This window comes from Dreissena polymorpha, chromosome 11, assembly GCF_020536995.1.
Source record: "Dreissena polymorpha isolate Duluth1 chromosome 11, UMN_Dpol_1.0, whole genome shotgun sequence".
Taxonomy (NCBI): domain Eukaryota; kingdom Metazoa; phylum Mollusca; class Bivalvia; order Myida; family Dreissenidae; genus Dreissena; species Dreissena polymorpha.
Genome location: NC_068365.1, coordinates 38,754,295 through 38,767,936, shown reverse-complemented (window position 1 = coordinate 38,767,936; position 13,642 = coordinate 38,754,295). Strand labels below are relative to the sequence as shown.

The 13,642-nt window shown below is 37.9% G+C and overlaps 1 protein-coding gene and 1 long non-coding RNA gene across 4 annotated transcripts in view; one reads left to right on the top strand and one right to left on the bottom strand.

The window, feature by feature from the left end:
- Positions 1-11,385, top strand: part of LOC127851795 (cytochrome b5 reductase 4-like) — a 264,668-nt gene extending 253,283 nt beyond the window's left edge. The window contains exons 15-16 of one of the 3 annotated variants that reach the window (XM_052385678.1): positions 8,831-8,984; positions 9,713-9,826. In XM_052385678.1, the coding sequence (XP_052241638.1) occupies positions 8,831-8,984; positions 9,713-9,803 (245 nt within the window). In that variant the 3' untranslated portion in view covers positions 9,804-9,826. Of the gene's footprint in view, positions 1-8,830; positions 8,985-9,712; positions 9,827-11,141 lie in introns of those variants that run through there. The other 2 variants (XM_052385670.1, XM_052385677.1) reach the window with 2 other exon arrangements.
- LOC127851803 (uncharacterized) overlaps positions 1-13,642 on the bottom strand; it is a 220,335-nt gene that overhangs the window by 153,119 nt on the left and 53,574 nt on the right. The window lies entirely within an intron of this gene.

The following is a 13,642-nucleotide window of genomic DNA, read 5'->3' as shown; positions in this document are numbered from 1 at the left end:
TTCATTTTCCATCCAAAGTGTTCGTGTTAAATTCGTGGATATTTGTTCAACCCATGAAATGTTTCAATTAGTATCTTGAAAACCAGTTATTAAATCTAGATCATTATTTTGGTATTAAAATGCGTGTGTATACCATAACACGCGTTGTCAAAAGACCTGATGCTGTGTCTCTCATTTTCAGGTCCCAAACAAGACACAGTTCAAATGGTGAGTCTTCAAATGTTGGTTTGCTTACTACACCAAAATAATTACCGATATACATCCCCAGTATAATGTGTTGGTAAAAAGTGTAAATCCCTTTTGCCACTTTTTCCAAATATGCTTCAAACAATGCAAAACCTTACAGCATGGTAACTTTTTACACAGGTGGTTTGGATCCAGAAGATTAATAAGTGTTATGGCTAATGCAAGTATCTCTGAAATTCAAATATCCTTGTCATTTTGTGCAAGAACAATCTTTTGTTTAATGTTATAATGATATTGTTAAATCTGTTATAATTGTCAGCATTTATTTTTTGTGTGTTTTTTTTTTACAAAATGACCTCTATATGTGGATTTCTGAATTTGGAAAAAGAGGGACTTGCATCTTTCATTTTCCATCCAAAGTGTTCGTGTTAAATTCGTGGATATTTGTTCAACCCATGAAATAAATTAAAATTAATGTCCTGCAAATAATTATGAGTGTTCAGTATCCCCTACACGATACAAACCATATTTGCTAACAATCACTTTGTGTTGTGTTTCCAGGAGGATTTCTTGCCCCTGCCACACTAGATGTACAGTCTCCCAGGTAACACAGATACAAACTATTTGACATAATTGCTACGTACTGAGTCCTTGTGCAGTGCTTCATCTAGGCCTAAATGGAAATGCCCAGCACTCTGACGCCACCCCCACCCCCTGCCCAAGGTTCCACCTTGCCACCTCAGACCCTCACCATGCCTATTTTTTAGCTCACCTGTTTTTGTCCCCTTCTGCTTAAACCGGAGGGGACTTATGGTTTGTGCTCTGTGTCCGTCCATCCGTCAGTCAGTCAGTCTGTCACACTTTTCTGGATCCTGCGATAACATTATAAGTTCTTCATATTTTTTCATCAAACTTGAAACATGGATAGATGGCAATATGGAGATTATGCACATCATTTCATTTTGTTCCTACATCAAAAATTCTGGTTGCTATGGCAACAAATATATTTAAAAAATCTGACAATGGTGGAGGTAGGGGACCATATTGCTTGACAATAGTCTTGTTTTATGTGTCCCCAGTAAGGTGGTTAATAGCAGTCTCACTGTCCGTCCATCCGTCTGTCCGGCATTCAGATTTTTCACGCAACGCTTTCAGATATTGCGCTGATTTTTGGTGTGTGAGTCTACCCACATGGCCTATAGATGAAATGTGACTTTCTTTCTGGTCCATTTAATTTTTGGCGACGTTATGGGCCTTAGACTTTGAACTTCTCTCTATACAAACCGTTATTTGGAGGGTTTTTTATGGAACTCTTTCAGATATTGAGCTGATTTTTGGTATGTGAATCTACCTACATGACTAACTGAATTGATGAAGTGTGAGTTTCGTTTCGGTCCTTTGATTTTTGGCGAAGTTATGGTATGGGCCTTGGACTTGAATTTGTACATTGAAAATAGTTGTATGAATTATAGCACCAAATTTTTAATGAAAATACATGTAAATATACCCCCATTACCATTGGTAATGGGGGCTATATAGGAGTCCCTTTGTCGGTCTGTCGGTCGGTCGGTCTGTCGGTCTGTCCCGAAATTTCATCCGATCTTCACCAAACTTGGTCACAAGTTGTATCTTGATGATGTATACGTCAAGTTTGAATATGGGTCATGCCGGGTCAAAAACTAGGGCACGGGGTCACTTAGTGTGTTTTAAACCGAAAGTTTGTCCGGACCATAACTATGTCATATATTTTTAGATTTTAAAATAACTTGGTACATTTGTTCACCATCATGGGACGGTGTGTCGCGTGAAAAAGTACGTCGATGTCTCCAAGGTCAAGGTCACACTTGGAGTTCAATGGTAAAATGCTTGTCCGGGCCATTACATTATTATTTATTGTGAGATTTTAAAATCATGTGAATAAATTTGGTCACCATCATGGGACGGTGTGTCGCGCGAAAGAATTACGTCAATATCTCGAAGGTCAAGGTCACACTTTGAGTTCAAAGATTAAAAATGACAATAAATGAGCTTGTCTGGGCAATAACTATGTCGTTCATTGTGAGATTTTAAATCATTTTGCACATTTGTTCACCATCATTGGACGGTGTGTCGCGCGAAAGAATTACGTCGATATCTCCAAGGTCAAGCTCACACTTTGAGTTCAAAGGTCAAAAATGACCATAAATGAGCTTGTCCGGGCCATAACTATGTCATTTATTGTGAGATTTTAAAATCATTTGGCATATTTGTTCACCATCATTGGACGGTGTGTCGCGCGAAAGAATTACAGCGATATCTGCAACGTCAAGGTCACACTGTGAGTTCAAAGGTCAAAAATGGCCATAAATGGCCTGTCGGTCCGTCTGTCCGTCCACCAGATGGTTTCCGGATGATAACTCAAGAACGCTTAGGCATTGATCATGACTGTCAGATGACCCCTATTGATTTTCAGGTCACTAGGACAAAGGTCAAGGTCACAGTGACTTGAAACATTAAAATAGTTTCCTGATGATAACTCAAAAAAAATTAGGCCTAGGATCATGAAACTTCATAGGTACATTAATCATGACTGGCAGATGACCCCTATTGATTTTCAGGTCACTAGGTCAAAAGTCAAGGTCACAGTGACACAAAACCTATTCACACAATGGCTGCCACTACAACTGACAGCCCATATGGGGGGCATGCATATTTTACGAACAGCCTTTGTTAATTTTTCATTTCAATGATGTCTCTTCTAAAAGAACATCCAGTAGGGGCGGAAAGTGTCGTCCTTGATGAGCCTGTGCACAGGCTTAACTGGGATAACACTTTATTAACATGCGAATCAAGCTGTGTTGCAGGTTTGACTGGTTCCAAAGTGGCCAGACTGTGTATGTGGTCGTGTTCACCAAGTGGCCACACATCACTACAGATATGGTGGAGGTTAGCCTGCAAGGAAGAGCACTCTACATGATCATTTTTATGTTCACTAAACTATTGGATAACAAATTGAATAAAATGCATTGTTTCCTATGTCTGTAAGGCAGTTGACAGTAATGCACTATTATATCTAAGTGGACAGTAATGCACTTTTATATCTCAGTGGACAGTAATGCACTATTATATCTCAGTGGACAGTAATGCACTATTATATCTAAGTGGACAGTAATGCACTATTATATCTCAGTGGACAGTATTGCACTATTATATCTCAGTGGATAATAATGCACTATTATATCTCAGTGGACAGTAATCCACTATTATATCTCAGTGGACAGTAATGCACTTTTTTATCGAAGTGGACAGTAATGCATTATTATATCTCAGTGGAACGTAGTGCAATATTATATCTCAGTGGACAGTAATGCTCTATTATATCTCAGTGGGCAGCAATTCACTATTAAATCTCAGTGGACAGTAATGCACTATTATATCTCACTTTGTTTTTCCATAGTTAAATACCACTTCTACCTCGCCAACAAAATTTTAATATATGGGCCAAACAATAATTAACTAAGTTTAATATAACAACACTACAAGCTAATAAACGTTTGACCTTTGGTAAATGTTGCTACGTTTACAATTATATTGTATTTTTTACAAGCAACCTCCTTGTATACTTGTATATTGTAAAATTTGATTTCATTTTAATATTTCAAGGAGACATTTTTAGAATGCGAAGAACAAATGTAATCTTTGTTTTTGATTTTTTCCAGATTTGGAAAAAGATGTAAATGAAGAGTATAACTGTGAGTCCAACAAACAGCAAGGGTGTTCATGTTTGTCCATAATATAAGTTTGCAGAAATTCTTAAGTTTAGAAGTTCTTTAATTTCATATAATACAATGAAAAAAAGGAATTTATTTTTTAAGAGTCAAATAAAAATAAACATGGTTGGTTTTATGAAAAACAAAAAGGACAAACTCAACCTTGACAACTTTGTGTTGATAGAAAAGCGATCAAGATAGTGTTGAGCTGATGGGAAATCTAAGGGACCCACAATCTGGGAAAACAGGTCTTAATGCATGCCTGTCCCAGATTAGCCTGTGCAGTCAGCAAAGTCTAATCTGGGATGACACTTTCCGTCTTAACTGGATTTAGCTAAGAAGAGACTTTCTTTGAATGAAATAATGAATATACCATTAAAGCAGTAAGTGTCATCCCTGATTAGCCTGTGCAGACTGTTCAGGCTAATCTTGCATCACACTTAACGCACATGTGTTGAGCCCAGTTATCCCAGAATAAGACTCATCTATTCATAAATAAGGGTAGTATTAATTGCCATAACTGTGTGTAACACCCTGTTTTAGTGCAGGTATTCAGTGACAGTGGCAAGGTGGAGCTGGTACTGGGCAAATCTCAGCCAGATGTTCACTGGTCTTGTATTGGCAAGCACGCAGACGGACACAACACCTACCTGGCACATAAAGACTGGGGTAGGCTGGAGTTCTCCTTCCTGGATTACCACCCAGGGCCTTTCTCTTGGAAAAATGTGGTTAATGCATGTGCATAAAATAATGTTTTAGATTAGCCTGTGCAGTCTGAAAAGGCTAATCAAGGACAATATTTAACGGGTTTTATTTAATTTATCTTTAAAGGGAAGACTCTTAATCAAAAATTTAGATGAGTTGGAAAGTGTCATCCCTGATTAAACTGGCCAGACTGGGACGACACTTTATGCACATGCATTAAGCCCAGTTTTCCCAGAGCAAGGCTCCCCAAAGTCTGAGTCTTGTGTGAAACTGTTGGCCCCCTCACTTCGTGAAAAATTGAGTCACAAACTTGTAAAAATTGTGAAAAAATGAGTCGCGAACTTCTGAAAGTTGTAAAAAAAACGAGTTGCGAACTTGTAAAAATTTGAAATTCAGTTTGCTAAGTATTAGTATAGTAAAAGCATGTTTAATATTTGCATCATATTAAAATGTCTCTGAATAATGCATTAAAATATTATTATGCCCCCCTTCGTAGAAGAGGGGGTATATTGTTTTGCTGGATGTCGGTCGGTCTGTCGGTAGACCAGTTCGTTTCCGATCAATAACTCGACAATAAATTGACCGATTGACTTGATACTTCACATGTGCATTGGCCTTGGACAGTAGATGACCCATATTGAATGTGGGGTCACTAGGTCAAAGGTCAAGGTCACTGTCACAATAAGTGAGAAAATCGTTTCCGATCAATAACTCATCAATGAATTTACTCATTGGCTTGATATTTCACATGTGCATTGGCCTTGGACAGTGGATGACCCCTATTGAATTTGGGGTCACTAGGTCAAAGGTCAAGGTCACTGTCACAATAAGTGTTAAAATTGTTTCCGATCAATAACTCATCAACAAATTGACTGATTGGCTTGATACTTCATATGGGGATTGGCCTTGGACAGTTGATGACCCCTTTTGAAATTGGAGTCATTTGGTCAGAGGTCAAGGTCACTGTCACAATAAGTCTGAAAATCGTTTCCAATCAATAACTCATCAATAAATTGACTGATTAGCTTGATACTTCACATATGCATTGGCCTTGGACAATAGATGATCCCTATTAAAATTGGGGTCACTAGTTCAAAGCCCTGTTTGAGGGGCATATGTCTCCGACCTCAGAACTCTTGTTTTCATTGTCTTGACACTTTTTTTCAACAAATAGCCACTTACAGCAATATTCTGACTGGTAAACTCTATCGAAAACCATAGAAAAGCCTTACTACTGTCAATATCTTGTCTCGCTAATGTAAAATATTAAATTAAATTTTAATTTTAAATTGTTAAATGGCTGTTGTTGACAGTTTTAAGCCCAAAAAGTCAAATTTTCTCAGTTGAATGGCCTTACTAGATTTGTGAAATGTTTGTGTCAAAATTGTGAAATGGCTGTTCAGGGCCATTCTCTTAGAAGGAAAAAAAGCCCTGCCTACTTTCTATATCACTTTCTATGTCAAATACTGATGTGAAACGTTCAATATGTTAGTTCATTTTATTTTGTTCTGTGTTTTTCAATGAGAAATCCTCTCCTTAACATGTTTTAATAATAGAAACCACTGAATTAGTTAATTTTGTAGTATAATAAAGATATCTTGTAGAAAGTATTGGCTTATGATGTTCCTGTTTTGATAGCACTATACTGAAGACAGTTCTTGTGCAAGATGCTAAAATGGTTTTGTTTAATGTTTTAATATTGAAGTTATTGTTAGAACATATTTAGTACAATTTGTTTTGTTAAGAAGGGGCAGAAAATGCGCAGCAAAGTCAGCCTATTGGAGCCAATACGATATTACCTAAATGTTCTAACTTTCTAACGATGTGACCTACATTTTAATTGGTCAGAAATATACATCACTGGAACAAAGCAGGAAATAGAGGCATTAAGAACCTGCTCTTAATGATTAGGTGTTTTACTAAATGAGAGAAATCCAAGAATTTCTTCAGATGTAAATGAGCCTTTCTCTTGGAAAAACAGGGCTTAATGCATGTGGGACGACACTTTAATAGAAGTTTTGGTTTAAAGGAAGTCTCTTATAAACAAAAATCCAGTTAAGGCGTAAAGCGTACTTCCTGATAAGCCCCTGCTGACTGCCCAGGCTGGTCTGGGAGGACACTTTACACACATGATGAAGTAAGCCCAGTTTTCCAAGAGCGCGCATCAATTAACCATTTTAACAAGCAATGTGTGCTTGTTTGCAGCCCCTGTGTATCGTGACTGCACGGTGGAGTCAGTGACGTCGGTTACCAAGGATACCAATCTGTACACGCTCAGTCTGCCCAGGGGGGTGAGGATGAGTGTTCCCATAGGCAGACATGTACATGTACGGCAAAATGTGCAAGGTAGATAATACACAAAGAGAAATACATGTAAAATTAATTTTGAAATAGAAAAGCTTTGGTATTGTTAAGCAAAATGTTCAGCTTGAAAGTTCAAAAATATATATTTATTGTGGATAAATTAACATAAAAGAAGGTTGTGAGTCATCTGTTCATGCCATGCCATGGACTCAAGCTAATATACTAAAGGTTAAGGGGTTATATTCTGAACCTTTTTAAGACAATGCATATTAAAAAATTATGACTCTAATTAAATGATCTTTTATTATCTTTTAAAGTAAAAAATTATGAAGTTAAGTATCTTTTTCATGAAAAAAGAATCTAAGAATAACTGTTTTTGTCTTCCAAAAAATGCTTCCATAAGATATACAAAGAGATTCCTTGATGATAAAGACATGTCTGTATGTGTGTAGATATGGATGTGGACCTTAGCTACACTGGGGTGTATGTTTGCAGGTATGGATGTGGCCCGTAGCTACACTGTGTAAATGTTTGCAGGTATGGATGTGGCTCGTAGCTACACTGTGGTGTATGTTTGTAGGTATGTATGTGGCCCGTAGCTACACGGTGGTGTATGTTTGCAGGTATGGATGTGGCCCGAAGCTACACTGTGATGTATGTTTGTAGATATGGATGTGGCTCGCAGCTACACTGTGGTATATGTTTGCAGGTATGGATGTGACCCGTAGCTACACTGTGGTGTATGTTTTTAGATATGGATGTGGCCCGTAGCTACACTGCGGTGTATGTTTGTAGATATGGATGTGGCCCGTAGCTACACTATGGTGTATGTTTGTAGATATGGATGTGGCCCGTAGCTACACTGTGGTGTATGTTTGCAGGTATGGATGTGGCTCGTAGCTACACTGTGGTGTATGTTTGTAGATATGGATGTGGCCCGTAGCTACACTGTGGTGTATGTTTGTAGATATGGATGTGGCTCGTAGCTAAACTGTGGTGTATGTTTGTAGATATGGATGTGGCACGTAGCTACACTGTGGTGTACTTTTGTAGATATTGATGTGGCCCGTAGCTACACTGTGGTGTATGTTTGTAGATATGGATGTGGCTCGTAGCTACAATGTGGTGTATGTTTGCAGGTATGGATGTGGCCCGTAGCTACACTGTGGTGTGTGTTTGCATGTATGGATGTGGCCGGTAGCTACACTGCGGTGCTGCCCTCTCTGTCCCTAGAAACCCAGGACCCACGCCAGCAGCAGGGTACCACCCTCTACCTCATGGTGAAGATCTATACACAGGGAACCCTCACACCCTGGATAGGGGCACTCAAACCAGGTATAAGTGAGTCGGGTTCTGAGAAAACTTGGCTTAATGCATGTGAGTAAAGTGTCGTCCCATATACTACTGTGCAGTCCGCACAAGCTGATCAGGGACGACACTTTCCCTTTATTATGGTAGTTTTAGTTTAAGTCCTTCCTTACCAAAAATCAAGTTGAGGCGTAAAGTGTCGTCCCTGATTAGCCTGTGAAGACTGATCTGGGGAGACACTTTACACACATGCATTATGCCCAGTTTTCTCAGAACGCGACTCAAATGGTAAATGGGATCTAAATCAGTGTCATGGTTGACTTTTAAGGGGGTAGGGGGAATTATGATGATTTGTTATCAGACTCTAAACCGAAAACACCTCTAAAAGATCATATACGGTAAGTTGGATTCTTCCAAACCTGCATAGGATTAATTTATCAAAAGTTAACCTTTCAACAGCGTGCATGTAAATATATTAGGTATGTACTATGTGTGCCTGTCTATGTGCTTGATAAATAATATCGCCCAGCCTCGGTGCCATGTCATCACATGTGTTGTACATCTGGCTATTATTCAAGGTGATGTGCTCCCAGTGAGCAGTTTTGATGGAGACTTCACGTGGCGGGACCACCAGCAGTGTGGTACTCTGGTCATGTTTGCTGCAGGGACAGGGTTCACCCCTATGGTGAGACTCATCTACACTGCACTGATAGAGGACACCACCAGAGAACGGTAAGGGACTGATAGAGGACACCACCAAAGAACGGTAAGGCACTAGTAGAGGACACCACCAGAGAACGGTAAGGCACTGATAGAGGACACCACCAGAGAACGGTAAGGCACTGATAGAGGACACAACCAGAAAACGATAAGGCACTGATAGAGGACACCACCAGAGAACGGTAAGGGATGGCAGTCAAATCTCGTTGAGGAAATCGGTACTATAAAAAAAATGTGTTACCAAACATTATTCTCTGCAAAATCCAATATCTAACAAAATGGTAAACTTGCCAGCAAGATTTACTAGTTAAAACATTTGAAAATGATATGAATTTAAGATAATATGAGCCGCATTCTAGGAAAACTGGGCTTAATGCATGTGCATGAAGTTTTGTCTCAGATTATAATCTGTACATGCTTATCAAGGATGACACTTTTCGCTGACATTAGATTTTTGTTTAAAAGATACATCCTTTAAATCAAATTCTAAAAATGACTCACCAAAAGTTATTTTGACTGTAATATGACTATAATATGACTGTACTATTCATACACTGTAAGAATTTATGTTTTTAATCGTTACTCTTGGTGGAGACATTCATAGTATGTATGAAATAACTTGACAGATGAGCTGGTTTTCTATAAAATAAAAGTTTATATTATTGTATTGCAACCGAACATTGAGAGCAGTAGTTTGGGGACATGCAATTTAGAGTTTATGCTTCTGGGTCTTTTTACAGCACAGTGAAGCTGCTATTTTTCAACAAGACGCTGGAGGACATCCTTTGGAAGGAACAGCTTGATTCCCTTGCACTGGCCAATACAAGGTGAGATACAAATGGCAGTTCCATCCTGTGGACGAACAGCTGGATTCCCTGACTTAACCAATCACAGGTCAGATACATATGGCTTTTCCCTGGCTTTAACCAATCATTAGTCAGATACACATGACTGTTCCATCTAGGATTAGCATTACTTAGTCTTTATTTGACTCCCCATCCGACACCCTTTAACTTGGGGTATTATACAGGTACACCTGTATATTTGCACTCTGGTTAGGTTATAAGGGAGCAACCCTTAGTAGCCAAGTTCATTGTTGCAGAGGTAGAAATATAATTAAACCTACCCGAGTAAATAGATAGCAGGTACCTAGTTATTATTTTGGGGTTGACTGAATGAAATTGCCCATAGTAATCATGTCTTCTTTGAATGGCCTTTTAGTAATGTTGGTCTTTATTCCACTTGTTATTTTTATGCCCCCGGTAGGGTGGCATATAGCATTTGAACTGTCTGTCTGTTCCTCTGTCAGTCCGTCAGAAAACTTTAACATTGGCCATAACTTTTGCAATATCGAAGATAGCAACTTAATATTTGGCATGCATGTGTATCTCATGGAGCTGCACATTTTGAGTGGTGAAAGGTCAAGGTCAAAAGAAAAACAAATACAACCCAAGGGAGTAATAAGCTTTTAAAGGGAGATAATTTCTAAACTTGAAAAATGATATATTGAACTTTTATTTCAAAGCGGCACAATAGGGGGCATTGTGTTTGATAGTCTTGAGTTAGAAGGCCTTTACCATATTTAAGAAGTGAGCCCCCTTCCCCCCTCTGAATTATGAGTTCTAACAGTACCTTCTGTTTATACCTGCAGGTTCTCCTACGTGAATTGCCTCTCTGAGCCCCATTCTGATTGGTCCGGATTGCAGGGCCGTGTTACCAAGGAGATGGTTCAGGACTTCCTGCCTTCAACATCCAACACAGAGCGCATGCTCAAAGCAGTGTGTGGCCCATCACCTTTCACCAAGTCTGTGATACAGTAAGTGTTTTTGTCTTGTGATGTGTGTAGTGTAAGTGTAGTTCTGTGGAGTGTCTTCATATCATGAATAATTGTAGTTTTCTTGTGATGTCAGCTGTAAGTAGTTCTTTTATTTACCCACTAATGCCTAAGAGATCCAAATACAATCCCCATTCTTTAGTCCATGACAATTTACTACAATTCAAGTTTTAAACAAATTTAGTAGTATTTAGTAACGAAACACATCAGACACATTATCAATAATTTTGTTCTAAAATTGAAGTAAAGTTCCGACCATACAAATAACGTGCTTTATTAATTTACAATGTGGCAGTCTTCTCTATGTTCTCCTTGAACACTGTGTGTATTTGCAGGTTCTGTAAAGATCTCGGGTACGAAGACAGTGTACATGGCTTCGAGGGATAAACCAGGGTCATAGTTGAAGACTGAACAAGGCTTGGTCAGGCTCCTGTGGGGCGGGGCTGTGCATCTGGAATCGAGGTGGTCAGCACCCTGTTGGGCTACGCAGGGATCTCATACATACCTCTATCAGGGAGAAGTGCTTCAAGTGAACATGTTTGGTGTCAAGGGAACATGTCTTGTGTAAAGGGAACATGTCTGGTGTCTTTCGCTTAACTAAAAATATGAGGCATGTGTAGTGAGAGATAAATTATGAAGACTAGCAGCGTTCTCGTCAAATCCATTGAAGTTCTTATGTGGTGCATGTAAAGTATTATTACAGTTACATAGTTACGGTATACAAACATAGGACAGCTGGTAGTTTGTGTATACAGAAAACTACTCAAAGATATTTTGTATGCTGAATATTTAAAGAGAATAATTTAACATCAGAATACCCTTATTTGGCAGTCAACATCTTGTTGTTTTTAACATATTTAGTTACCAGTGAAGGCAAGTGAACAAATAAATATGTTTATGAGAGATAAATATTTTTTAAAGGATGCATATCAATGCCACAAGTTTGCCATAAATAATTTTATTGTTAAGTTGTTTTTTTTTAAACATGAATCGGGTACTGTGCTGTGAATTATTTTAAATAATGTAAATGTTGATGTATATATCTTTAAATTATTACAATATCTGGAACTTTATTATTTTTACTTGATTATCATTATGATATCCGCGTGTTTCGAGCTGTACAAGTCGAGCATTCAACTACTGTCTTAAACATTTTTAGACTTTCAGAATATACGGGAGAAGGAAGTTTTGAACCATCTGGTTAAAATAATTCTGCTGAGCTCAAGTGCATTATCTGACAATTTCAATTCTAAATATGAGCATTGGATTCCTAATATTGACGAAGTTATGACAATTTCTATGTTTGATGGCTTAGCACCGATTTCAAACATTTGGTCAAAAAAGCAATATGTCTGACACTGATTTGCAAGTAAACCTATTTGGTGCCTGCAATGCTCACCAAACTTTCCTTTGTTATTTGTAAAACACATTAAGGTACTACAAATATCATGTTTGTCATAAATAAAACAATTATTTACCGCAAAACATGGTTTGACAACATTAAGATACCTCAAATATCATGTTTGTCATAGATACAACATTTATTTATTTCAAAACATGGTTTGAAAAAGTACGCACAACGGTAAACTAAGTCACAACTTAACGTTGTTTTATTCGCTAACATCAGTCTCATTGTTATAAGATTGTTCTCTCCACCAAAACTATGAGATATGTGAAGATTGATAGATATGAGCATACAAACCAGCAGCTTTCTCTTCATATCCATTGAACTTCTTCCGTGGTGCATTTAAAGAATTATACACTGATATGTTTACGGTCTACAATTACAGGACATCTTACACCTGGTAGTATTTAACACATGACTCTACTTTTCTAAGATATATTTTATTCTGAATATTTTAAAGACTTTTTTACTATCTGAAGACCCATATTTTTCAGTCAATATTTTGGTAAATCCAATCTTTATCGTTACAAGTGAAGCCATTGAAGGCAGATGTAACCTTAAAACACACATATAGCTTAGATTTTTTTAAAGTTTGATTTCCATAAAAGAATATGCATAATATATGATAATATTAAAATGTTATTGTATTTCTTTTCCAGTATTCTATTTTCCTTTTTTTAAATATCAACAAAGTCCTTGAAAATGGTGGCGAAATGTTTTTGATATTAACACAGGAAAACTAAAACCCAGAATATTTTCATAATGTACAGATTGAAGAGGCATAGCAGCATATCGTTTTATATTTATATCCTCGTCATCAATATCATTTTGAACATAATTTACTGAACGCTCGATGTTAATGCTGTATATATGGTTTTCTTTTTTTAATCTTCCAAAACAGTAAAGCATATTGTCCATCAAATTAAACTACCATTTGGTTAAGATACAATCGACTTCATATCAAAACCAAATAAAATATTTATAGTATAAATTTTTGCGGTTCTAAATAATTAACAACAATTCTTTTTAGAAGCATTGCATTGAGAAACAAAATAATGTATTTGTATACTATTTGGGGGTTGTTGGGTACATGGGATCGACAAAGAGATCCTCTGCCCGTCAAGTCTGTTGTGGGTTGCTAGGTGCAGCTCTTCCATAGGAAGCTAAGGGATGTCCACTCTTTCAAATTTTCTTTTCAGCCTTTCTTCTGAAGGCCTCCGTCTAGCGTGCCTTGTAGCGCAATCTTGCACAGAGAGGCAGGCCTGGTGAATGTCCAAACTAAGCCAGCTTTCGCCGAGAGAGGTTCGTGTGTACCAACAAGTGCTGCCTCCATGTTCAGGACCTTCTCGTTGATGTTGTGCTCTATGTAAGAGATGCGTAGCATTGTTTGGACACACTTGTGTTTCAAGGCCTGTTTACTGGGTTCTGTGT